Source organism: Corapipo altera, unplaced genomic scaffold (genome assembly GCF_003945725.1).
Source record: "Corapipo altera isolate COAL_440 unplaced genomic scaffold, ASM394572v1 61411, whole genome shotgun sequence".
Classification (NCBI taxonomy): domain Eukaryota; kingdom Metazoa; phylum Chordata; class Aves; order Passeriformes; family Pipridae; genus Corapipo; species Corapipo altera.
The window spans coordinates 20,051,927-20,079,216 of NW_020884875.1; the positions used below are offsets into that span (position 1 = coordinate 20,051,927).

The 27,290-nt window shown below is 40.8% G+C and overlaps 1 protein-coding gene across 2 annotated transcripts; it reads left to right on the forward strand.

Moving 5' to 3' along the window:
- Nucleotides 1–460: 460 nt before the first annotated feature.
- C6 (complement C6) lies at nucleotides 461–27,290 on the forward strand. 2 transcript variants are annotated; one of them, XM_027634953.1, is made up of 19 exons: nucleotides 461–885; nucleotides 1,089–1,191; nucleotides 2,392–2,549; nucleotides 3,354–3,510; nucleotides 5,769–5,913; nucleotides 6,459–6,600; nucleotides 7,449–7,587; nucleotides 9,505–9,705; nucleotides 12,762–13,002; nucleotides 13,604–13,726; nucleotides 14,669–14,835; nucleotides 16,136–16,361; nucleotides 17,509–17,680; nucleotides 18,692–18,803; nucleotides 19,231–19,363; nucleotides 20,347–20,538; nucleotides 21,052–21,142; nucleotides 23,918–24,159; nucleotides 26,067–27,290. In XM_027634953.1, the coding sequence occupies exons 3-19, from the start codon at nucleotides 2,392–2,394 to the stop codon at nucleotides 26,246–26,248; spliced, it is 2,823 nt and encodes a 940-aa protein (XP_027490754.1). In that variant the 5' UTR covers nucleotides 461–885; nucleotides 1,089–1,191; the 3' UTR covers nucleotides 26,249–27,290. The 2 variants fall into 2 exon arrangements, with proteins under 2 accessions (XP_027490754.1, XP_027490753.1); XM_027634952.1 differs by having other exon boundaries at nucleotides 843–882; nucleotides 1,100–1,191.

Here is a 27,290-nt window from a genome sequence, read left to right on the forward strand (position 1 = left end):
AATATGTTTTGAGGACTCTGATGTCTTGACGTGTTTCTGCCAGTATAACAGAGAGAAGAGGGATTCAGTGCAACATTGCCCTCTGGATGGGATGCATGCTGGGTATTTGGGAGCTTTTGAGTTCTGTTCCATACTTTGGTTATTTTTTTTAGGGTGAACTTGTTCCTTGTTTTGTGCTTTTCATTGTTGTTACTTTTCTGCATTGGTGTATCCTCTCATTTTCCATTTTAATTCCTACCTTGGCACCTCAGTCATGGGGTCGAGCCCATGTTGCAGGACAGAGGCTCTAAGCAGTCCTTGTCTGCTGGCAGCACTTCCCCAGGGTCAGTGCCCAGAGCTCACCACCGAGGGCAAAAGCCGAAGAGCTGTAAATAACCCCAACTATATTTGGAGTTTTCCTTTCTCTGGGAGCCTGACTTTTGCAGAGATGGTGCAAGAGCAGGCAGGTATTTTGCCTTGGCCAGGACATTTCCTGGTGAAAGCAGTAATGAATTGTGAGCATGAGCTTTTTTATCAAATTCTCACTCTCTTGCCTTCAAACTGAGAGCAGAAGGGTTGTGCAGCTTTATCAGACAGCACAAGGAGACCTAAAGTTCACTGAGCCACTATGACCTAATGCAAATATGTTTTGATTCCTCAGCTCGTGTTAGGCAGCTGCGTTTGTATGAAGAGCTGTTCCTCCACAATTCTTTAGAACATACCTCCAGGGGTGCAGGTGAAGAGGCTGTTTTTTTGACCATTCCTGCCACCAGATCGATCTGCTTTCATTAAATAATAACCAAATCAAACAAACTCTCCAGCCTTTCATTTCAAAGACTGCAGCAAACCACACCAAGGTCGCACCAGTCTGCAAAGTAGGCTGACTTTGCAACTGACTGTCTTATGGTAAGTCAATAATGTAGGGGTTGTTTGGAGTTTTTTTGTTGGCTTCAATGCACACAGGTTACAAGGCATATGGAGAAGTCTTTAGTGGGTTTTGTTTTGCTTTTTCTTTAAGATTTTGAATTACCTTTCTCATGTGTTTTTATGGCTGTCGATACACTTCTGATGTGCTGTTTGGTGTTTTACTCACTCATGGGGATAAACAGTGTTTTTCTACATGCACAGTGAAGGAATGAAGAAAGCAATTGTTCTATAGGACTTCATCTCTTTTCTAAACTGGCATTGTTGGTGCAAGAAGCCAGAACTCAGGTAAGGGAAAAAAAGGTAATATCTATTCTCTTCTTGGTCCTCTAGTAGGACTGTGCCTTTCTTTGTCTTCAATTTTACCATATTTTGGATTTAATTATACTTAAATCTCTCTGAAAGACTTGTTCATTGGTGAGTTTTTTGTGCAAAAAGTGCTTCTCACTATGGCAGCTGTGTGAAGACTTACTGCCTTTCTTTACTAAGGGAAGAAGCAATGTTTTGACTTGATGAAATGTTGTTTTTTCTCAGGAAGGTGTCAAAATCATAATAGTATATGTGCCCAAAAACCTAAAATAGAAAACAATTTCAAAATTAATTTCAGACTTTTCAAAGTTAAATATTTTTGAGTATTGTTTTAAAATAAATACCTTGGTTTTGAAACTTCCTATCAAGTTTTGGGGTTTTTTTGAGGTAAACCAAAATTATAATGTTCTACTGCAACAACCTATCAAATTTAGTGTTAATTCAATCTCATGACAAGAGGGGATAAATATTTTGTCTGCCAATTTTTTTTTTAAATTTACTAAGCGTTATTACTTCCTAAAGACTGCCTATAACCTTCTGTCTCATCAAATAAAGTTTGATTGACTGATGGAGTGAGAAATAGGTTAGATGTTCTGTTTCTACTGCAGGTAGAAAATTCAGATGAGCTTTGAATATTGATGGTCTGCAGTTTCAACAGGCTAATCAAAACTTTAAGAAGAGAGGATTCACTGCACTAAAACACTTATATGAAGGGGGCTTAAAGGCATGTGAAAATGAATTGGTTACAGGCTAATAGATGGGGCTACTTACTCTTATGATCTTGTTTGTTGTTTTAGATGCTCTATAGGAAGAGTTCTTTCATGTTTTTATATCTAGAAAATATTTTGGAGAATACTTCTAAGCAGTGAAAAACAATAGCAGATCTTTATTTGTCACATTCAAAATGATTTATGAGCAACTTCTAAAACAGACACCATACACAATCATGGTTAGTACTCTTGATAAATAAGTGGCCAAAAAAACCATTGTGACTTCTGGTTCTCAAAGTTATGAACTGAATTACTGCTAAATGTGTAATTGCCCCTTTCTACATGCACTCTTTAGTGCCTTTGTGTTGTGAAGCAGATTTATATGCATATTGGAAAAGACATTTCTGTAAGGATACTGGTATGACTGTGATAGCTTTTTGAGTGTTTGTTACCTGTCCATGTGCTGTAGATGGACACCTTCACCATTGTCAAGACTCTGCTAATGCACTTGGTCCTGCTGAGCCTGCTGATTGGGCGCAGCCAGGGGTGCTACTGTGAACATTACCCGTGGGGGCCGTGGTCTGCCTGTTCACAAACCTGCAATTATGGCACACAGACCAGGCACAGGTAGGGCCAAGCTATCTCAGTACTTCTATGTTTCTGTTTATTCTCTGTGAAAATACCGGTTCTGGGAAGGGGGAACTGTGTCTGAAGCTCTGCTTTCCACAGTAAACTGAGAAAAAATGTCATGTTCAAGTGTTTACCAGATAAATAATCATCTTTTAATTGCAAGACTTTAAAATTACAAAATTATGTATGTAGAACATTACTGCCCATGGTGGGGGGATTGGAACTAGATTATCTTTAAGACTCCTTCCAACCCAGGCCATTCCATGATTCTGTGGTACAGTGCTTCCAAAAAAACCAACATCTGCAAATATATGTAGTTAGTACGGCCAGGTCCTTGAATTCAGCCCCTGCAAGCATGCACGGCTCCCCTGTGGTGGGAGCTCTGTCCAGCACAGAACGCTGCCATGGGAGGGGTGACCTCCTGCATGGCAAGCCTACAGAAACTTCCTCCCTGTACCATTAGTTTTATGACAACAGTTAAAGTCAAAAAAATATTCAGCAGCATCAGATTGGATGCAGCTCTGTGGTATAACCTAAACTTGTGATAAATCCCCTCTTTTCCTCCTGACTCTGTCTGTACCTGTCCTTTGGGATATCTGAAGTGACATGAATCAAAAAGAATTGCTCTTTAAACTTCAGACATATTTGGATTTTTCTTGTAATCAACATTCTGCAACTGCATATTATGTCTCAACATTTTTAGCTGGGCTCAAATAACTTTGTCAGCCTTCACCCACAGTTAAAGAACACCCACAATCTGTGTATTCTTTCCTAGGATAACTTGTTAAATTTTTTTTTTAGGCAAATAAGAATGGATGAATATTATAGCCAAAACTTCTGTGACCAGGTGTGCAAAAAGCAGGAATCTCGTGCATGTAACCAGCAAACATGTCCTATCAAGTGTCAGCTTGGAGACTTTGGCCCTTGGTCAGAATGTGACCCATGCATTAAAAAACAAGTAGGTAGAAAATGTATTATATGCATTAAATGCAAGAAATTATGCTTAAGAGATCTCCTTGTTTCAACTTTATGACAATTGATCAGTAAAATGGCAGTTTAATTTAAGAAGGGAAATTGGTTATGAATTATACAATAGAAGATGGAGGGAACAAGTTAAAATAAGCAGACCAAATCAGAAAGGGGTGATTGAGTAGAGCAAATCCATTTATGAGAACTTGCTTCAAAATTTCCCCTACCATAATTAAAGGTGAGTTTTTCACATAACGAATAAACTAAGCTGTAAACTTTGCATGTCTGTTTAAGCAGGAGCAAGTCATGGCATCTCAGCTTAACCATATCATTCTGTATATTCTAAAGCAACAAAAATAGAATTGAATCATCTGTTGAAAACAGTTAGCCAACAAATCCTAAGCCCCACTGGCTAGAAATGCTCAGGCTGTATCTTACAGTTATAGTCAGGATCAGTTTGAGGTTGCTATTAAGAAATACAGAGCACCATTCCCCCAACCTTCACAGCATACACAAAAACCCCACAGGTGCAAATGTTTAGTCTCTGTGGGACAAAGTCCTAGACAGTGTTTTTTCCTTTTGGGCTTTTGTCTGTTGACTGATGGTAGACTTAGAGGTGAGACAGTAGAGAGGGAAGAAGTGAAAAGTCATGTTCAAGTGAATTTGACCTATAGAAACCAAGCAAGCCCTGTCAAATCTAAGGTTGTAGAGGGTAGAGGGGAGTGGAGTACAGATTGTTTGGGGTAGTTATATGTCTGGTGGGTCTGAAGTTTGAAGCTGACCATGACAGCAGCTCTGAGGTCCTTTGCAGACACAGCCTACAGCTCTCTGAATGTACTCCACAGCTTCAGAAATCAATTCTTGAAAACCAATCCTGAAACACCTGTCAGACATCGTAAGTGTATCTTACATACATATATTGCTTTCCGATGCCCATACAGAGTGAGAAAGCTGTTCTAGATGAGAGATGTGAGCCACTCACGACTTCCTGTCTTGCAGCTGAGATGGACAGTGTGAGGGCAGAGTAGGAGAAACAGTGAGAGTCTGGGAGACAGGAAGTTTCAAGAGCTGGAAGGGAGCATTTTTCTCAATTGAACTGATTTCAATATTCCCTTAAAAGTCTGAGGGTCTTACCTTGCATCCATATATAAAAGCATTAATTTTTACTAATTTTAAGTATTGATGCAACATATATGCTTCTTCAAGCAAAAGGTGCTTTTTTGGACTATAATCCGTTTTCCCCTCCAAACTATAAAGATCATTGCTTGTGATCCTTAACAACCAACAGAATGGAGGATGTGATTTACAAGGGAAGAGTGAAGACTAGTGCAAGCAAATTCCCACTGAGGGAGAGGGATGAAGAAATGGGAGCTCACACAGATAGTATAGTCAGTGTTATGGATCTGACATGGAGTACAAAGAAGCATCCTCTGAGGCCTGAAAGCCTTCTGGTGGTGTTCCACACACTCTCCCTTTATAGTCACTTGGTTACTGGTTCTAGAATCTTCCTCCATTTTTTGTCTCCAGGGAGGGAAGTGACAGAAGTCTGCAAGGGACCATGCTTTTCCAACGGAAAGAATTCTTACAGATGGAACTGTTCAGTCACATGCAGACAGGTCTCACCAGAAGTCCCCTGAAGTAGAGTGGAAAACATATCTGAAGTGCTTTGTCTAGAATCCTTTGGCTTTATTGTTCTGCATGGAGGGTACTGATTTGGGGAAAGAAAACCCAGTGAGCTGCAGATTTTGCTTCCAGATCTTTTTTAGTAACAGAAATTTTCAGGAAAATAATTTTTGTCCTCCCCAGTCATCCAGTGCTCTTTGGACAAGGGGGCCCACATGTGGGAACAAAGTCAGCTGGTTAGGGGATACATGGCACTGTTCAGACTATTTCTATTTCAATAAAGATGGTAAAGGACAGGAAAAATCTCTGTAAGCTTGTTCACACACACTTTCCTCCTGTACATTTAAAACTGAAGATACAGAGACTGAACTTTTGATTCCTTCAGTGCTGAAGACCAGGTTATCTACTGTTTAATCATGTATGCTCCATCAGGGCTATTGATGCTCTTGGATGTCAATTCCCTGCCTGCCTTACCTGGAATGGTAGAATATAAGGACAAGAATAACTGATTATTTCCTTCAGGGGTTTTGACTGATCTTCAGCAGCACTGAGGCGTGTGGCTCTGCCTGGAGCTACAAAACCTGCTCACACGAACAACCCTGGGTTATTTCTTCTGCCTTGCAGTTTCGTACCCGGACACTCCTGCGACCATCCCAGTTTGGGGGTCAGGCCTGTACCGAGCCGCTGGTGGATTCCCGCCCATGCTTCCCAACTAAGCTTTGCAACATAGTGGAAGTTGATTGCAAGAATAAATTTCAGTGTGAAAGTGGTAATGATAATCTTCATTGTTTAACTGCTGCATTACTAGTCAAAAGGTTGGACACTGAGACAAAAAAGATCCAAATGATCCAGATCTTGCACATTCCGTGCATAAATTCCAGGGAAGAGGGACCAGGGAGAAAAGCCTGTGTAAGGATTTTATATGGCTTGGTAGAAGTTATGCAGTTTCTTTGCACAAATTTTTCATGTACAAACATGCCTATAGAGTTTCTCTGAACACAGATTCTCACTATTTTTATTAGGCTTGTGGCAATTTCTTGTTTGCTTCAATTTAAATATACCTGATTAGCCCCAAAGAAACTTTATCCACACATTCTTTTACCAAACTTAAAATTAAGCCTTTGCGGGCTTCAAAACAAGGCAAAACTGGCAGAATTGAAACAACCATTTCTAAATTGGAATAATCCAGGCATTATACTGCCTCACTGCTGACATCTATGGCAAGTTCACACTTTTACTACGGGAAAAGACAAGACTACCCTTTTCTGCATTCAGACATGATGAATCCTTGCTGTTGCTGTTTCTCTGGTGCAGGTCGCTGTATTTCAAAAACCCTCGAATGTAATGGAGAAAATGACTGTGGGGACAACTCCGATGAAAGAAACTGTGGAAGGAAAAAGACTGTGTGTAACCGAAAGTATGAGAGCATCCCTGGTGTGCAGTTAATTGGCAGTGGGTAAGCCAAGTTTGTTTATTTTTTCATAAACTTAAGATTGTTATCTCACTAATTTACATAAAGAAGATAAATCCCAGCTAGCATGTGAGAGTATTCATTCAAACATGTAATCTCTCAAATTAAAATTATCAAGGAATTATAAAAATACAATAAAACCATCAGACTAGGACTTGCCCGCTGCATTTTCCAGTGTTGCTCTGGCACTGCTGGTGTAGCAGATGAAGACCTGTCAGGGAGCACTGCCTCTGAGCAACCTGTCCTGTCTCATAGCAGCCAAAATATCATGTATGGGAAACTTCCAGCTCTTGGAAATACTTGCCCATGCACCGTGCCAAGTGCTTCAGAAATTTTGAGGATGTTCCTCTAAAGCTGTTGTTTCTCTGTGTTATATTTCACATGATACCAACCCCTTCCAGGTTACTAATTTAAGCAGTATAAACTCTAAACATGGGATGCCTGTCCCACGGAGTCTTGCATTTTTAATTGAATTTTCATCTCAGTGTGCTCCAGTAATATCATTTATGGTAGAAATCAACAACTGCTTGTTCTTTTTCCCAGACCGTTTTTAGGTCTTTCTCTGTTTAAGACTGACTGTCTCATGCTGACATTGGGATTATCAATAGGGTGAGAAAGTGCTGGAGGTAGGAAACTGCATTGATGCTACTGCGTTTTTCAGGTGAATTCAATGTGAATGAGAAGTTCTTGTAGAGGAGTTTCTTTCAAGGCAGTAACACAACCCAGATGCTTATACTCCTACAAAAGCTTCAATATATCCACATATCACTAAATGTTTCAAGTCCATATGTCCTTCTGGGGTTGTTTAATCTCTGGAAATAATTTTTTGTTAGGTTTCACATTCTGGCAGGAGAGAGCCGAGGGGAAGTCCTTGGCAACTCATTCAATGGAGGACAATGCACAACAGTGAAGCACAATGAGACGAGGAAATCGTATCGTGTCCCAGCGAATCTGAAGGCTGTCAGCTTTCAGGTACTCTCAAACAGCAGCTCCTAGCTGAAAAGCCCTTGCTGTAACCCCAATTCAAATTATGTGCTCAAGTCTTAGGTAGTACTGTGTTTTAGGACAAGATTTCTCAACCTGGTGAGTCTTGAACATGCCTCAGTTGATGTGTGGAAGTGGGATATGTTTTGTGGCTCACTGAATCATATATCAGAGTCAACATGATTGATTTGAGCTTCTCCTGCTTCCCTGTGGCTGTGGATGCGTCTTTGTTCTGACTTGGTACCAAGGACACCATCTAGCCAGAGGCTTGTTCAAGTCCAAAGCTTATTCTAGCATCACTACTGTATCCTTGAACTACAAAAGGCTGCAGCTCCTAACTCCAGCTTCCTTCCTGTCAGCCTTGGGACAGAGTTTCTCCCTGAGCCATTTCAGCTCCTCAGTCCCACCTGTTCCCTGCTGAGCCCTTCCACAGAGCAGCAAAGAAAGAAGGCAGACATCAAGTTTGGGAGGCAGGAGGACAAAACATACACAGTCTGGAGAGGAGGCTTGCAGGACAGGTCAAAGGCAAAATGAACCTGGTTTGTATATCATAAAAAATCTGGGAACTACTGATTTGTCATTTTTTGTTACACATTGATATTTAGAAAACACTTTGAATAATACATTTGGGGCACAACATCTGGCTGTATACGTATGGGGAGGCCCTGTCTGAAGCCAATAGGTGTTTTGCACTGAGGAGAGAGTGCAGGTTGAGGAAAAAAGCTCAACTAATGGATGAAAACTGAACTACTGGGTTTTGTCACAATTGTGTGGTGTTAGAATTACTTTAACAGGAGCAACTGAACAAAGGATACCTTACTATGCTCAATGGAAACTGCAGTTAAATCAGCCATGACATGTAGACTTTGTCAATAATGGAGAAAAATTACCGTGGGCAGAAATATTCAGAGGGGTAAACCAATCCTTGGTTTGCCCGGGTCTCTTTATAGCTGTGAGGTTCATTAAGTTACTTATGTCAATTTGCAGGACAGTTAAGGGTTTTTGAATCTCACCTTTGAGAATGCATCTATATCTTCTAACATTTAGAGCAGCTTTTGGTATAACAGTGTCCTAATAGAAGGAGCCGACCTTCTTCTTGGAACTCTGGTGTATTTTCATGCAAAAGTGTACGACTTGTAAAACAGAAGTGTATTGGGAGAATGGACCACCTCACCTCCAAAGGTCCTTAGGAGCCCTATTAATTAAACAAGTCTAGAGGAGGGGAAAAAAAAATCACATCTTTCAAAATTCCATAGGGATATGCCTGAATTTTGGAAAATAAGTAATTTCTAATCTGATGCTAAAGTTGTCTTGGTGCTTTGCCCAACACTCCCACTAAGGTTTACCAACTTGATTAGGCAGGTTTGCTCACAGTTCCTCGTCACCTGCACTTAGACCATCATGTAGTATGGGTGAAACACTCCAAATATACTCTAAGACTCTCCTCTGGAAACGTGTTCATTCTTCTAGCTGGGAATTAAGAGGAAAGGTCAGAAAACATCAATCTAGAAGCCACAGGACTGGAAAGTAGTCATAGTGTGGACATAACATGAATGTCTGAAATTCTTTCAAAAGTATGTTGAAACACTTGTCGGAAATTATTCCTAAACTTTGGGGCATGGGGGTGGGGAAATTTACAAGAAAGTGTTCATGTTTTGTTGTTGTTGTTGTTATACAAATGCCTATTAGAATGTCTGCTTCTTGTGTTCATCTTGCCTATTAGCCTTTCTCAGCCTCATCTTTTATTTTCAGAACAGTTTCATAGCTTACTTCCAGGTCTCATATAATCAGACATGTTTTTGCCATTAATAGAAAAACAAAAAGAAATCAAAAATTCATTTCTTAATAGGCTTATGCTTCAGACTATTATTTGGGCAAATGTATTTTGCTTTGCTGAATCTCCAGGTAGTAGATGAAGAGGATGATGTCACATCAGACTTCTACAAGGATTTAACTCCCCTGGGTGATAGTGTTTCTCAAAGTAGTTCATCCAGTCATGGTGCTCGAAGATCTTCTGGTATACCATTTTTATTCTCAAAAAAGACGCGGGTTCAAGTTACATCATCTTCCTCCTTCAAGAAAGCTATTAAAGCCTCATATGAAAAGGTAATTAAATCTTGTCTTTAGTTTCTCTCTTTCAATTGATTTCTGTCTGGTCATTTCAGAACTGAGCTACCAAAGGCTACTTTCCTTATCAAGGCATTGGCCCACTAGAATTATACATTAAAAAATTCCTCTTCTGATACTACAAGATGTTCTTGGTTGCAACATGCCTTCTATAATGCAATATGGTTTTCTGGGTTTAGTACAGAAATCATAGGCTTATTCCATCTTGAAAAAAACATAGATTTGACATTATCAGATTGGGTAAGCCACTCCTTTTCCTATCCTAATCATAGATTAAGAGGGTACGATACCTAACAGTAGCAGACAACTCTAAAAATAAAGGAACTTCACTCATTAATGATATACATATGCATGTATTAAGCATTAATCTACATTAGCTCTTTATCTGGTAACTAACTTGCATATTGGAGTCTTGTGTTTGCCAAGACACACTTGCTCATAAAGATAATTTCAGAAATAACACATCCACAGAAAAGTTTCTCTCAACAGAAAACATTTTTCCTTAAGGTTCTGCACTTCTAATGCAAGTGAATACTACGGTGTATAAAATTATGTACTTTTATAGTTTAACAGTAATAAAGGATGGGCTATGGGAAAGGCCACAGGACTGAACAAATCTAAGGACTGTTGAAACCCAGAAGTTCTAATGCAACTAGAATGGAAGGGGGGAGGGGGGAGGAACTAGATGATCTTTAAGGTCCCTTCCAACCCAAACCATTCCATGATTCTATAAAATAACATAAACCCACCAATAATTTCATCTGGTATTGGCTAAAGACAACACAAGTTAAAATCCTTTCTTAGTGGATCCATAGCAGGAGTTTTGAGTCTTCCTCATGTTCTCTGTTGTATCATACAGTAAGCCTCATTTTTATCTGTATGTGTGTGTGTGTGTATGCATGTGTGTGTATGTAAATAAATAATATTTGTATAAATTTTATTAATGGGTGTGTAGATAGGTATGTACTTATGTATGTTTGAGAGATCTAAAAAGGAATTTTTAATACTTTCCTAAATAGTGCAAATAGGAGCTTATATTGATGACTTAAAAGGAGAGGGAACTTACCTGGGCTTTATGAGGTCACATTCAGACCTATATGTTAAACTGTGTACCTAAAAGTTTCACCTGAACATTCCAGGGTCTTTAGAAGGCCCTAGCCACTTATGCCTTTTTCCATACTGACATGGAAGAAATATGAAAACTTGATGGTTTTTAAGTTTATGGTTTTGTACCAGAAACTTTCTATAGCTAAGTTGTCTGGTCCTCCAGTATGTCTTCCTGATTTCTGGTCCTTTAACCACAGAATCATAAAATGATAGAATAGTTTGGTTTGAAAGACACCTTTAAAGGCCATCTAGTCCAACCACCCTGCAGTCAGCAGGGACACCTTCAACTAGCCCAGGCTGATAAGAGCCCTGTCCAACCTTGCCTTGGATGTTTTCAGGGATGGGGCATCCACCATCTCTCAAGGCAATCTGAACCAAAGTTTCATCCTTATCCTAAGAAATTTCATCTTTATATCTAGTCTGAATCTACCCTCTTGAAACCATTACCCCTTGTCCTACCACTGCAGGCCCTACTCAAAGGTCTGTCCCCATCTTTTTTATAAACCTCCCTTGAGCACCAAAAGCTCACAGTGAGGTCTCCCTGAAGGCCTCCAAACTGAATAACCACAACTCTTTCATTCTGTGCTCATAGGAGAAGTGCTCCAGCCTTCTAATCTTTTTTCTGGCTCTTCTCTGGACCCACTCCAACAGGTCCATGTCTTTCCTGTGCTAAAGACCCCAGACCTGAAAGCAGAACTCCAGGTGGGGTCACACAAGGGCAGAGTAGAGGGGCAGAATCACCACTCTTGACTTTCTGGCCACACTGCTTTGGATGCAGCTCAGAACACATTTGGCTTTCTGGGCTGTGACTGCACATTCCCAGCTCATGTCCAGCCTTTCATGCACCAGCACCCCCAAGTCCTTCTTGCCAGGGCTGCTCTCGATGGGTTCTTCTCCCAGTCTGTACTCATGCCTGGGATTGCCCAGCTTGCATGCAAGTGCATGATAAAACCAACTAAGGATTTAGAATCGATATTTGCCAAAGTGACCTAGAATTTTGTGTCATAACTGAAATGTTATCTGGCACTGCTGAAAATTCAGAAAGTGTGGCGGAGAAGAGTATCATAATCCAACAGAAGAAGCCATGTATAAATAAGTAATTGTATAAAGTGCTTTATAATGAATCTTTCCTATCTGCTGTTTGGTCATTTGCTCCTGTTTCATGCCCCTCCTTTTTCTCTTGATCTTTTTGCTTTGGCCTTGGGCTATCAGTTTCCTTTTTCACTTTAGAAATCCCTTTTTTCAGTATTTGCTATTCCTTTCCTTTCTATTTAGTTCAACTCCCACATAAACAGCCTCTAGCATTGAAAAAACACAACAAGCTCTTTCAAAAGCATATATTTTTCCCTACATGTAAGAGATGTTCCTTCCAACTCAGGATATCCTATGATTCCATGTTCCCAGTGTTTGAACATTCTCTTTTTACCTCTCATTAACAGCGTGACACCTGAACTCGATAAGGTCTTTAACCCTACAGTTTCATTTTAGTTTTACTAGATTGATAAATTGTGGAACTTTATAACAGTGAGTTAGGATCCAAAATACTCACTTCCAGATTAGTTGCAAACAACCCATAGATCATTATAAGGTGAAGCTTTTCCTCTGAAACTTGTGGTTGTCTGATCAGCTGCTGGTGCATTTTTTATGCCAAGAATCCTTTCGGATTGGTAGGTGCCTGATGAGTCCTATTTTTTTATTGGAATACAAATATTGGAATATTGGCTATATACTCCGAATATGTAAGGAAGCCTTCAAGAACCTCACAGAACTCTTGGAAAACCCAGAGCTAGTTTGTTCATGGTTAAAGCGTCATGATATACAGGATTATTTAGTTCTTGCAACGTATATCAGGATATACTCTTGGTTCCTCTACTTTCTGCACTTAACTCCCTCTGAAGGTGCTAAGACTGCCCTTTTCTTATTTCTAGAATTCCAACTTTATTAGAGTCCATAAAGTAATTTCTGTTGCAAACTTCACAATGAAAGAGTCAGATCTGCATCTCTCAGACGTCTTTCTGAAAGCACTTAACCACCTGCCCCTGGAGTACAACTATGCTTTATACAGCAGAATATTTGATGACTTTGGCACTCATTACTACACCTCTGGGAAGATGGGTGGTTCCTATGACATTCTTTACCAGTACAGCTCTGAGGAACTGCAGAACTCGGGTACGTAATCTTTAACAAGAAAATATTTGTTTACCAGTTTTTCTTATCACTGCTTTTAGGTCTTACACCACATTCTTCAACAGCAAGAAATTCTTTAGACTCTCACAGACATAGGAATTACTCACCTTACCTACATACAGAGCAAGAAAAAATTTTGCTCTATGCTGTCTTAATTTGAAAAGTTCAAGAGATTCTTTATTTGATAAATGTCACTGTGTTCAGGGAAGCCACTTAAGACATTCAGATCAAGACCACGGGTCACCAGAAAAAGGTATTCCAACATAGAGTTGTGTGGGACTCAGAGGTCTAAGTGGTACTTTTTGAGATACAGTTAATAAAGTTTATGGTATGGATTAGAAATTACTCTAAAATTTTCTTATGACTGCCAGACTGTCAAAATGAAAAAGCAATACCACAGAAATGGAAATCAGTCCAACACTCTTTGTATCTGGGGAAGCAGTTGCCTGCAGAAGTGAAGTTTCCAGTGATGGGTGAGGAGCAGGGAAACTTGCTGGGTCACCTCAATGTAGGAACCTGGGGGCAGGGTGCCTGCCATGTATCATGTTATGGTGATGAAGCTGCTGTTCTGTGTTATTTCTAGGCCTGTCAATTGATGAATCAACAGAGTGTGTCCGAACAGAAACCACCAAGCGTGTGTTCTTCCGGAAGAAAAAGAAAGTCAGTACCAGATGCACCACAAACAGGATGACTGTGAGACATGAAGGTGACCATGATGAGAACAAGGACCATGTCCTGTTACTTACCCTGAGAGATACCATTCCTCTCAGCTGCTCCAGATGACCTCTCAGCTTTGTTGAGCTATGGATGCTCTTCCACCACTGTCAGAGGAGCCATTGTCTGCATCTGATGCAAGCATTGAAATCATCACCTTACTTGTAAATGAAATTATGGTGTAAGAGCAGTCTTCCTCTGCTCTGGAACACCATCATTGGGTATCCCATGGCACTGGCTCTCCAATCAGTCATGGATCTGACAAACATTCCCCATGGCCTTGAGTCCAGGACCAGGCATCCTAAAATGGAAGATAAGCACAAGTAGAAATAGGTATTCATAGTTGAGCCCTGGATCTTCTTTAAGGGTTGATCAGGGCTCATTGAGAGAGTTGGGCAGCAATAACACACTACCTGACCTTCCCCTCCCACCTTCCTTATGCCAAGCAGACATCTAGGTATAGGAGTGCCAGAAATGTGTCTCAGAAACTGCAGAAAGCTGGTGCATTTTCCACAAGAATGGTAAGAGTTATGTTCTTCATCACTAAGAATAGGAATTTCATTCTGTCCACCATATTTTTGTCCTCATTAGTCGATCAATTTCTGTTACTTAGGTGTTTACAGCTAGGACTAAATATCCTGCCTTGCAGTGTGTTCTAGAGGAGGCATTTTCCACGACTGTCTTATGCAGTTCTGCATATCTCCATGGCTCATGTCTCAAACACATATGGAATCTTATGGCAGGCTGCTGTCATAGTGTCATAGTGGGGATTGTTTTTCTGAGCTTAGACTTCATTTTTCCAAGGGTAGCTTCAAAAAATAAATCTTAATGTATTCTTTTATATCCTTTTACACTTTTTGTTAGAACTCTGTTGTTACATCCACTGTCTTTGGAGGCCATCGTTTGAAAATACTATGATTAAATCCCATTTCAGGTTCCATTTTGGAGTCATCAGAACGGTCAGTCTCCCTAGTAAAAGGTGGCAGGTCAGAGTATGCAGCAGCTCTGGCCTGGGAGAAAAAGGGAGCTTTTCCAGGACACACAGTCTTCACAAACTGGCTGGAATCAGCAAAGGACAATCCTGTGGTGATTGACTATGAGGTAAGAGAACAATAAGAAAAACACTGAGATAGCACAGACTCATGAGTTAGCAGCTCTTCAGAGAGCTCTGCAGGTGCTCTTTCATGTAAATAGAGATGATGCTGTGTGTGATATGAATGCACATACATACAGGATTAACATAAATATACAAAATATTTTTTAGGACTACTTGTTTGGGTTTATAAACCACACCAGGTTTGCATGGTCTGTGGACAGTGGGAGTAAGACTGAGGAGTATGAATTGACTGCTCTGGCACCAGCAGGCTGGCATGGGCAGGGGTTAGTTACTCTGCAGTAAAACAGTGCATGATGCTGGAAATGCTTTTTTCCCCTGTAATCATTCTCTTGTAAGGCATATCTTGCAGAGTATGTCAAATAGGTGAACTGAAAAAAGCCAGCAATCCCCCGTGTCTCTGTCCCGCTCATTCAACCCAGTATGCCACTGCTGCTGTGAGTGCACTGAGCTGTCTCCCTCCCTGGCTGGCACAGCAGCTCCTCAGTAGCAGAAGCAAAGCATTTGAGGCAAAAAGCAAAACCTGCCTGAATGCAGTATGCAGTGAGGTTTCTCCCGCTGCATCTGCTGTGCTCCTGAAAGCAGTGTAGGGAAGTCTGACATGGCAGACTCTGGGTGTAAGCAAACCCCATATCATCTATAGTGTCCTCAATTTTAAGAAATAATATCACAGAATATGCTGAGTTGGAAGGCACCCAGAAGGATCATCGAGTCATGCACGGGACCATCCCAAAGAGTCACACCATCTACCTGAGAGTATCGTTCAAATGCTTCTTGAACTCTGTCAGGTTTGGTGCTGGGACTACTTCCCTGGAGAGCCTGTTCCATTGCCCAACCACCCTCTGGGTGAAACACCTTTTTCTATTACCCAACCTAAACCTCTCCTGACTCAATTTCAGGTCATTCCTTTGGGTTCTGTCACTGCTCAGAACAAAGAAGATATGAGTGTCTTCCCCCCCTTCCCCTCATGAGGAAGTTGTCACTGCAATGAGGTCTCCGCTCAGTCTCCTCCAGGCTGAACAGACCAGGTGACTCCAGCCACATCCCACTTGGTTGATTTTCCCCTGGCTCACAGAGCCCTAAACTGGGGAAATAAAAGCAGTATGAATGGGATAATATAGATGTATAGCACTGTCATGCTCCTTTAAAGTATCCATAACTTTCAACATATCCAACTCCTGTGTGATATAGCTTCATATGTAAGCTCTAGTGCCTTTAAAATCCTTCTGCTACACCCAGAAGGACCCTGCCATGTTAAGGTAGCTGCTTACTGAACTTGTCTACCAGGTGTCGCCCATTGTGGATCTGGTGAGGAACGTGCCATGTGCTGTGACCAAACGCCGTAACCTGAGGAGAGCCCTGAGGGAATATGCGGGCAGGTTTGACCCTTGCCAGTGTGCCCCATGCCCAAACAATGCCAGGCCTGTACTCTCTGGGACAGAGTGCCTTTGCCTGTGCCAGGCTGGCACCTACGGCAAAACCTGTGAGACACGAGCTCCAGGCTACAAGTCAGGTATTTGGGGTGACAATGTCATAATGTAAACATGGTCCTTCTGGCGTCCATTTGTCAGTGATTAATTTCACATAACCTTCCCTTACTAAATCCATAGCACTTCTTACCACATGCCAATGTCCACAAAGTATAGGAATAAAGGTAGGATTAAAGATAAAAGAATCAAACTGAATAAACACATCTCAAAAGATATTATAAGACGAAAGATTCCTTACCTACGTGATTAAGATAATAATGAATGAGTTGTTCAACGATAAGAGTGAAGTTGAGATCAAAGATTATTGATGCAAAAATTAAGAAACCATTCCTTAGTTTTCCCTATAGTGTATTATGCTTAAGACCAAATGGCTAATGAAGATAAAACCTGTTGATTATAGTATAGAAGGAAAACACAGTTGTCATAAGGAGAGGGAACATAATCATTGTTCTGGAGAATTTAAAGAACAGTTTAATGCAAAATCATTTTTTAATGAAATTGGCACTAGTGCCATACTCATGGGAAACATATATTTATATTCCAGGACCAAAAGTGGACAGAATAGAAAGTCACTTATGTAGCTACAGGTCTCATTATCTGATCCCAATAAAGAAATATTTTGAAAGAAATAAACAGCTGAAGATACACAGTTAGAAATGGATGTAGAAAGTATATTGTATGCTGTAAAGAAAGGGTGTGTACAGATAACATATGCCAGGGGTTAAGAGAAGTCAGTAGTAGTAACGTTTTAATTTAACTGGCGTGAGATGTAGATTTGGGATTTAAACATGGTGTTAGAGCTCATATTTATTTAAAAACTCATTAAATACTGACCTATCTCAGAATGTTGTCAGCATTATGAAAACTCATACACCTGTATGTGCAATAAAAATAAAAAATAAGCTGCTGCTGGGTTTGGATGTTACTTGCAATCAAAACTAGAAAAGTAGATATATTTTAGGTTTTCATGAAGCAGTTTGGAATTTGGGTGGCCACCTTTTGGAAAACTTGGCACTTTAGATACAATCTACTCTCTTAACCGTAACAATTTTAAATCCTTTGAAAAGGCTATTATGAATTTACCATCATCCCTCTCATATGTGGCCTTAAAAGAAATATTGTGTATCGTACAGATCTACCAAAAGATGATGTTTCTTTTGTTTCTTGCAGTTGCTGTAGATGGCAGATGGGGTTGCTGGTCTGAGTGGACTTCATGCGATGCTTCCTTCAAAACGAGAAGGACACGAGAATGTAACAACCCCTCCCCAATGAACGGTGGGAAGCCATGTGAAGGAGAGAGGGAAGAAGTGGAGGACTGTTATGTCTCTGTGTTCACAGACAGGTAAGAAAATAGTAGATTAAAAGAACTCCGTAGTCATGGGACAACTAAGATGCCCTCCAGAGTAGCTCTGTGACTATCAAGGAGAAATAGCAGACAACACTACTCTCTGAACTCTTGTGGTGGATCAGAGAGAAGGAAAAGTCTGAAAATCTCTGCAACTTGATGCAAACTTGGTTTTATTAATTGTTTATTCCTAGAAAATTGCTGATGAATTCCATGCCTGTAGTTCTCGTATGCTGCTTTGCACAGCTTTTTGTCCAAAATCATCTGCTTTAGTTCATGGGAGTTCACAATTTCCATTTTTTTACTATCGCATCCTCTTCTCTTAGCAATTTATATCTGAACACAGACTCAGAATTTCAATGAAGCTACCAAGCTTTTCGTATTCCCACTTTAAGTATGTCTGATTTACCTGTTTTGCATAGTTTCAACTTCAAATTCTAGCCCCAAACTGGCTCAAGTTTTTTCATTTTCAAGTGCAAGGCTTCAGTCTTTCTGCTGGGACCAAGAGCTGAAGCAAGATTTTCACTATCCCTGCTGTAGTGGCTGCAGAAGAGATTCCAGAGAGAACGGGAGAGGATTACAAGCACTGGGTTCCATGGTTCTTTGTAATTCATCTCAGTTAGACCCTGTGGGCTGTACAGCTCCATGCTGACAGAGACCAGCCTCCTTTAACCACTGCCTGGTGGCAACAGAATTACAGGGACTGCTTAGAGACTTCCTGTTATCCTGTTCTTTGACTCTTTTTCCTACTCTATAAAAATATGTATTTAATTATGTTGATAGATGTATTTAGTACTTTTTTATTGCTCTCACATTCTTCCTCCTATCAACACCTGCAGTTTTTTGTCTACAGTCTTTTATTTGACAGAATAAAGTTTTCTCACTGTCGGGGAGGGGGGACAGGACACACTTGCAGCTCTCCTGATGAACATTCCTGACATTTTGCCATTGTTATTTGGTGACACCAATGCTTCAGATACATCCTTACAGCAAATTTTCCCTTTTCAGAGGTGCTCCTTGTATAAATGATGATGGAGCCAGAAAAGAAGAGAATGTCTTGACTGGTGAACCTGAGTCTGGATGTTCCAGGCCAGACCCACCAGAATACGGCTTTATCAGGGTGAGCATGAAAAATGATACAGAAGCAAAGTGTATAGTTGCAGACATGGGAAATTTTACACCTTCTTTGCCTGATATCCAAGCTAGCTACTATGCTTGTGAGTGTGTTGCTATGTACGTGGTGTTCTGTGGGACTCTAATCCACCACAGTACATCAGCAACTGAAGAAAAGTCAGGGTAAAACCCATTTCAAGTGGTCTCTGAATTCTTGTTTTGTAATCATGACATCAGTTAGTGCAACTGGGCAAACTTATCATTATACTGGTGAGTGGATGACTCCTATTCCAGGGCAGGAAAAGCATGAATTCATTACATCTTATCAGCGTTTTGCCACTGTTTCCTTTGACAATTTCCAGTCTCATTACCATAGAATTTTGAGGGACTTTTTGATTTCTTTTTTCTTTTTTCTTTTTTTTTTTTATTTGTAGAATGAAAAGAACCAGTATGCTGTGGGGGAAGAAGTTGAAATTGCCTGTGTGAGTGGTTATAGCCTCACTGGCTATCAATACCTTTGGTGTCTGCCAGATCAAACCTGGACACAGCAACATGTTGAATGCCAACGTAAGAAAGGAAACTAATTTAGCCCGGCAACAAAATAGAAGTGAAAGAAAAAGACGTGAAAAAGATTTTAATAAAGGTTTTAACAAAAGAATCTGTAATGACATCTGAAAAGATTGCATTTTAAGAGGGTATTGCATGTAGAGATGGCAAAAATATACTGAGTCACTACATTGCTCCTCTTTCAATTCAGAAGTGTTACTATTATGCTCTTTGTAAGGGTATTGTAATATCCAGTGCATTAGAGAACTCTCAGATGGATGCTACGAGGTACTTCTCTTGTCTAGTTTTGAATACCGTTTGCAAAAGGACTCACCTTTTGTTTTCAGACTTCAGATATCTTTAGGTTGATACAATTATGATGAAGAAACTCTTTGTATAGAAATTTGTCTACTATTTTTTGTATTAAATGGATGATGTGTCTTTAACCATGACCTCCCAGGCTGCCTTGAGAATCTCCACCATAAATCAATGCCTTGAAGTATTTATAGTGCAGTTAAGATTTAGAGATCAGAATTGGCCTGCGTTTGCTTGCAGGAGAGATTTCAGTAGTTTTCTAGAACTTGGTGTGATTTCATTGACTTAGTGTTCATTTTAACATAAAAAAAAGTTACTTGAATATACTTAGGAGCTTTCTATTGTCATTCATTTTGTTTAATTTACAAAAGAAAAATTAAAATGTGTTTTTAATGCCATTCCTACTATTTTTAAAGTGCAAAATTAAATTACTCACACTGGCATACATTAGAAACATTATTGTAATTATTTAGTTATTATTTTAAAAATATTTTACAGGCTATGGCAATGCACTGAAAATTTCTAGACTTAATTGTGATAATTTTTTATTGGTTTTGAACGTCAATCAAATGTTCAGTGTTACTGAATGTCTTTATATGGCTCTTCAGATAAAGCATTATGACTTGCTGTAAATATTCCACACACCATAAACACAACAAGAACTATGTTTTTTTTATTGTTTCTTGCAGCCTCAGTATGCCTCAGGCCACCAATATCTGACAGTGTCACAATTTCCCCATTTAAGCAACAGTACAATATCGGTGACACCATGAAGCTGAGCTGCCAAGCTGGGTTTATAGTCAGTGGTCACACAAAGTATACCTGTGGGAAAGATCTGTCCTGGATACCTCCTATTTCGAGGTCTATTACATGTAAGAAAGGTCAGTATGCCTGCAGATACTTCACTGTTTCTATATTGCTGGTATGAACAGCACTGTTTATTTTAGCTAGCTGGAACTAGGAGGGGTTTAAGACACAGAGTGGCTGTTTTACTTTGTGCCTACTATGGTGACATATAATTTCATCCCCAAACTCCTGCATCAAATTTATAATTTTTGGGTGCAATATGCTGTAAACTTTAATAATGAAATTGAGACACTGCAACTGTTTTCTTAAAAACCAAATCAAACCACACTGTAATAAGAAGGTTTTATGAAAGCGAAGTAGGAAAATGCAATCTATTGACACTTCAGCTTCTCTTCTTGGACAGAATTTTCCAGTGATTTTTGCAAAAAAACTGATGGAAATACATGTAGCATCCCAACCATGGGAGCTTCTGAAGAGATAAATGTGGGATGAATAGAAATAAATCCATTTTAGCTTTTAAGGCCAGGAGTGTAAGATGTTTCTGTTCATTTTTACTAGTTACAATAATTCTCACTCTTTTGTTTCAGATGTACAATCTAAAATTAGAGGTGTTTGCAGTCTAGGACAAAAGCAGGTTGGATCTCAGTGTGTTTGTATGTCTCCAGAAGAAGACTGTGGGTAAGTTAAGCACATTCAGAAGAAAAGTCGAAGTTTCTGTAATGATAGACCAAGAGGCCATTATGACATAGAACAGGAAGAGCAGCAAAAGATAACTGCAAATCAAGACAGCTCTCTGTTCAGACACTAGCTAGCTATTCCTCTGTGTGCAAATTACAACCCCATTTATAATCTATGAAATAAATGAACAATCACAGAATCACAGAACGGGTCAGGTTGGAAGGGACCACAGTGGGTCATCCAGTCCAACCTCCCTGCTCAAGCAGGGCCATCCCAGAGCATATGGCACAGGATTGCATCCAGATGATTCTTGAATATCTCCAGTGAAGGAAACTCTACAACCTCTCAGGGCAACCCATTCCAGTGCACAATTACCTGCACAGTAAAAAATTCTTTCTCATATTCAGATGGAATTTCCTGTGCATCAGTTTCTGCCCATTACCTCTTGTCCTATTGCTGGGCACCACCAAGAAGAGCCTGGATGCATCCTCTTGGGGCTCTCCCTTTAGATACTGATAGACATTGATGACATCCCCTCAAAATTGTCTCTTCTTGAGGCTGAGTACGTTCAGCTCCCTCATAAGAGAGTCTTTCCTCATAAGAGAGATGTTCCTGTACCTTAATCATCTTTGTTGCCCTCCTCTGAACCTGGTCCAGGAGCTCCATGTCTCTCTTAAACTGAGTGGCCCAGAACTGGGCACAGCACTCCTGATGTGCCCTCACCAGGTCTCAGTAGAGGGGCAGGATCATGTCCCATGACCTACTGGCAATGCTGTTCCTAATGCATACTTAATGTACCTAATTACATTAAGGAAACAACACACCATAACCCATCCTTTCAATCTACATTGCCATCTGCTACTGAAGTTCGCAACTCTTTCTTTTATTTTCTTCATTTCTCCAATTTCTAAATTCACACTGTCATCATTTTGCACAAAGAGCATGCAAGGGTGAAACTAGATGACCTCTAAGGTCCCTTCCAACCCAAGCCATTCTATGATTTTATGATTCTCTCTTTGGGAAGAGACTAAGCTCCACAAAATTATGTTGCTTGGAAGTGCATGCACTTTCTAGGAATGAATCCACTCAGTAACCAAGAGCAATATGTAAAGAAAGAAATTACAAGTAGTTCGACTGGTTTTGCCTGCTTTTGGCCCCAAGATAACTGTGCATTAGAGGCAGACTTGCAGGAACACATTAACTCAGAAAAGCCATACCAGAGCCTGCGGAAATTTCACATCCTTTTTCTTCTACAGGCACATGTCCTTTACCTCCTATCTGTTGGATGGGACCACAGCTTCCTCATCTCACAGTACTTGTATCAGGTCCTGTCATGGTTTGAGATTCCCAAAATCTAATTCCCTAGCTCCATCCCCCCTCCCACATCTCAACCTAATGTTGGATGATTTTCTCTAGACAAAACACCAGACTCAAAATGGGGAAAAGGGAATATATTACAATGACTGTACAAATAAATATTATAATACATTATACACACAATCTCAACTATCTCTAGATGACATAAGTATTTACAATGGATCAGATCTCTTCTCCCCTCCAAATAAAAGTCCAGGAGGGAAGAAGGACAGATCCCTTCCACATTTAGGGCAGCAGCTCCTCTTCTGTCTTCCATGCAGCAGTTGCAACTGGATTGTTGTAGCTGGATCTCTTTTCAATACACACAAGGGGGTTTCCAAGCCCCTCCGCTCTCCTTCAACTCCAAGCGAAGGCCTCACCTGTGGACTGCCAGCAGGGACAAAACTCGCTTCACCACAGGCATATCACGAAATGCAGGGGCATCTTCATGAAAGTCCCTTCCTCAGGGGATTCACCCCTGAGTCAGAACATCTTGGGCAGCTTTCAGTTGAAAGTCTTTGCCTCAAGCGTTCCACCAGAGCTCCTGTGCTCTGTCTCAACTGCCAACGTGGCAGCAGCAGCGGGGGGAGCAAGGTCACCCCCCTCTGCATTCCATCCGGCCGTCCCGGTCCAGCTCCGGGACGTCTTTGAGCTTCTTAGCTCCTCTCTCTCAGGTACTGCTATACTCCAAGACTCCTCTCAAATAGGAGTCCATCTCCTCCTCCTCTCTCTAGGAGGGGTCTCCAAGGGTTTTTGGGGGGTCTGGTTCAGTTCTTACCCCCAAAACTCTGTCTCTCAGCTGCTGACTTTCTCTCGGCTTTCCTTCCAGTAGTTCTCTCCTGCTTGGCTGTAATGCCTTTGCTGCTTCGTCTTATCTCTTCTGGCTCTGTGCCACCATTTCTCCAGTCAGTGCCGGCTACCGCTACTCCTGCCGCTGCCCACGGTGGAGAGAAAACTCCCAGCCTTCATAGCTACAGATACATAGTCCAGCTTAACACTGTTTCTGAGTTTCTATGACCCCAGCCAGGGGCTGGGGGGGCCGTGGCCCCCCAGAGGGGCTCTTTCCCCTTCAGCTCATGGCTTCAGAACATGGCTACTTCTTCTTCAACCCAAAACTACAACTCTTCCATTTAGTTGTGATATGCTTATATTTTGCAGAATCACTCATTGGAGAAAACTTCAAAACTTCCAGGGCCACCACCCCCTGGGGTTTTACCATTTTCAACTGCAGGGGAAAAACCTGATTCAAACCACTACAGGTCCAAGTCCTGCAGCAGCTGGGACAGCCTTAGGTCTTTAGACCAGTATCCGGCCTGGCCATGGCTTTGCTGTGTTTCATCCGATGCTGGTGGAGAACTTGGAACCACGGACTTGTTCCACAGACTGCTAAAATAATTTTTCTTTACTTCCTTTGGGCAGCTACTACTCAGAAGAGATCTGTGTGCTACATGCTGTTTCTGAACAGAATGTAACCAAGCCCAGCTGTCAGTATTCAGCTGAAATGTGCCTTGGAGAGCAGTCATTTCATTTCATGCATGCTGGCCCTTGTCATGGTGATTCCAACCTAGACTGGGCTATTGAAAGGGCAAAGCTCTCTACAAATAGCTTGAAGAAAGTGCCCTGTGGCTATGACACCTGCTATGACTGGGAGGATTGTCCAGGTATGACTTCTGAATGGTGAGATTTATCCAGCCCTTTGGATCTGAAAGTGAAATGTGCTGACTCTTTCACTGCTCCAAGAATGGTATTTATAGATGTTGTGGTCCCTTTGGGCACAAGGAGTGTGGAAATGCAGTAAGTCCTGAGTCCCTCTTATCAAGTGTTACACTTAAATATGTGCTTTTTCCCTTCACCCACAACTACTCTATCGTTTTTACTTCCCATGAGAAAGGCATAAGAGGAACTTGGATATTAAGGGAACTTTTCCAGGAGAATTAACAGTTGAACCTTTAATCACAAGAATGTAGTTGGTAATATTATCACCCATTCCCTGTGAGACACTAACCACTAGTTTGTTCTTCAGGAATTAATTTGGGCCACACCCTCTATAGCATATAATTAAATTGTGAAATTAGATCATGATACTACTTCAAAAGCAAGACTGGGGCCACCAGGCTTAATGGGATTTTAATGGTAAAATTTGCAAATACCCATATGTGAAAACACTGCTTAAGAGTTTTAATGAACTAGCTAAGCAGGTCAAATCCCTAAGAGGATTATTTTATAAACACTGCTGTGCAATTTGTCTATTTACCTTGTAACCAGATGATAAGAGCAGTAGGTTTTCCTGTAAATGTCTGAGGTGCTGGCTGGCTCTGCACATCAAGCGCTTGTTAGGAAAAGGCTGAGTGGCAAACACCCTCACTCCTGCACTTGCTTCCAGAGACAACCATGATCCTTATCACACCAGTCTCCTTAACGACAAATAAAGCAACAGCAGCATGCAGCAATCCTAAAACCCTGGTTTAAAGATGAAAGATTTCTGCATCATAGGATTTGAAGCAGGAGGCTGTAAAATTACTGCATGAGATGTTGTTCCGTGCAGTGCTTGAGCAGAGGGCATGACCAGGTGTGTCTGTTGGGAGACATGCTCTGGTGGAGTCTCTAGGCACCTTTTGCTCCTGGGAAAGTGGTTATAATTTTAAGAAAACATTGGGCTTATTTATTCCAGGCTGTGTAAGAAGACTAGCTGTGCTCCCACTGTGCCAGTGTCTTAAGGCTAGATCCTGTGCCAGCACTTCAGTATTTTTCTCTCAAAAGCCTACAGAGGAGCCCTGTACAAAAAAAAAAAAAAAATAAGAGGGGAGAAAAATACATTAAATAAAATTAGTGTTCATTGTAATACTCAAGAGATTTGAATTGGACTTCTCACCATCTCCACAGAAGTCTACTTTTCACGAATATGCACAAATGTTTAGGAAATGAAAGTTCCGGTTTTCCTGAGAGTGAGTAGTAGGTATCAACACAGAGGCAGAAGATACTGCAGTGCCTTGAAAACAGCTAAATGGAGGAAAGGACACATTTCTCATGTTTTAAGAAAGTGAAGGCAGAAACTTAGTTTCCTGTCTAGGGAATTTCTGGGAAAGAATATAAAGAGTCAGAACCTGATTAGATCAGAAATGGGTAATGAAATAACTGCCAGGACAGAGCTTTACCACAGGCCAGCAGCAAGTAGCTTAGCATTCATAAAGAGCTTTAATGAAATAGGAACTGACACAATATGGACCTTAAGACTCCATTTCATAGCAAGACTGTGTTCAAGGATAATTGGGAACAGAAAGTCAACTTAATATCTTTTTGTTTGGAAGAAAGGTAAGGGAAAGCCAATGGAAAAAAATAGTTAGATCAATTCTGCTTCTGTATGGGCCATTACTGCAAAACCTGCTATTTAAAGCTGATTATTCTTAATATCCTACCATCTAGTGTATGCAGTACAGGCTTTTTGTGACTAATATACCACAAACATCCAATGATGTTTTTCCCTGTTGGACTTTGAAATGTCATCAAACTATAAAATTTGATTTTAGTCATCACAGTTTTTGCTAAATTTCCACACATTCATTCCCAGAGACACAGACCCAGTGCTCCTGCCTGATACCTTACCAGTGCCCCAAAGAAGACAGCCACCCTCATTGCATCCAAATGGAGTCGACAGGAAGGAGGAGGACAGTCAGTCATTGCGTGCTGGCAGCCATGAAATGTGCAGGCGTCAAACTGAAGGTGCTAGAACATAGGAACTGCCTGGCATGACTTTTCGACTCTCTGCAAGACACCATGATCACCATGTCAAGCACAGGTTGAGCCAAGGGAAAAAACCAAATATGAAGCAACAAGGAGATAAAAACAAAGGATGAGAAAAAAAATAGAGCTCACTTTATCAGATTTTTGGTTGAAGGGTGGCAGTGGGCTTTTTCCTATCTGAAAACGATCTAGGGTGCGGGATATAGGGACTGCTGCCACTGCTGGCAATTCTGCGGATGTGCAGAGGGAGGGAGGGGACCAGATGGGAAGGGAGAAAAAGAAACATTGCCTCTAGTCTCCCTTAGTCCAGTGTGAAACGTTTCCTTTCCTCAGCTGTTTGTTTCTTTGTCCTTGTGCTTGTGACTGCTGTGCATTCTGGCTGTCTCAGTGGCTGAGTACCTGCTGTACCATCCAGGCAGGCAGACCAGGCATTTCAGCACCAGTGCACATTCCTTCTGATGCCAAATGAGGAGGGGGTAGCAGGAGGCTACCTGTACAGGCACTCATGGTACAAACTCAAGGAGAAATACAAAATACTAAAAAAACACAATTATGCAATAACTGAGTGAAGTCTTCAAAACTATGTGATTTTTAATTGAAGGGAAGGGGTGTTTGCTTTTTGTGCTTGTTTAATGGGTTTGAGCTTTAGACACTACTGGGGAATTTTTATGGTATCCTTTGAGGTGAATTAAGCATGTGTTTGTACTTAAATATAAAAGAAGCATTTAATGAACAATGCATTGGGCAGATGCACTGCAATACTAGGTTCTACTTGAAGGGGTTCTACTTGGAGTCTGCAAAGATGCATCTCAAGCAGGTTCCCTGTATACACTTGCACCAGCACCAGTCCTGAGAGCACCTGTATGGAGCACCTCAGCTCAACCGTAGGTCCATTCCCCCATCGTTCCTTGATCACAGATCATAACTGCTGAGCAGTTACAATCAGAATTTTCCCTTCCACACTAGCAATTTTACAAAGCTAAGGAATGTAAACTTGCTTTCTGAAAAGGAGAAACCAGGAAGTCGCTTTCTTTTTTTCATCAGCAGTCAT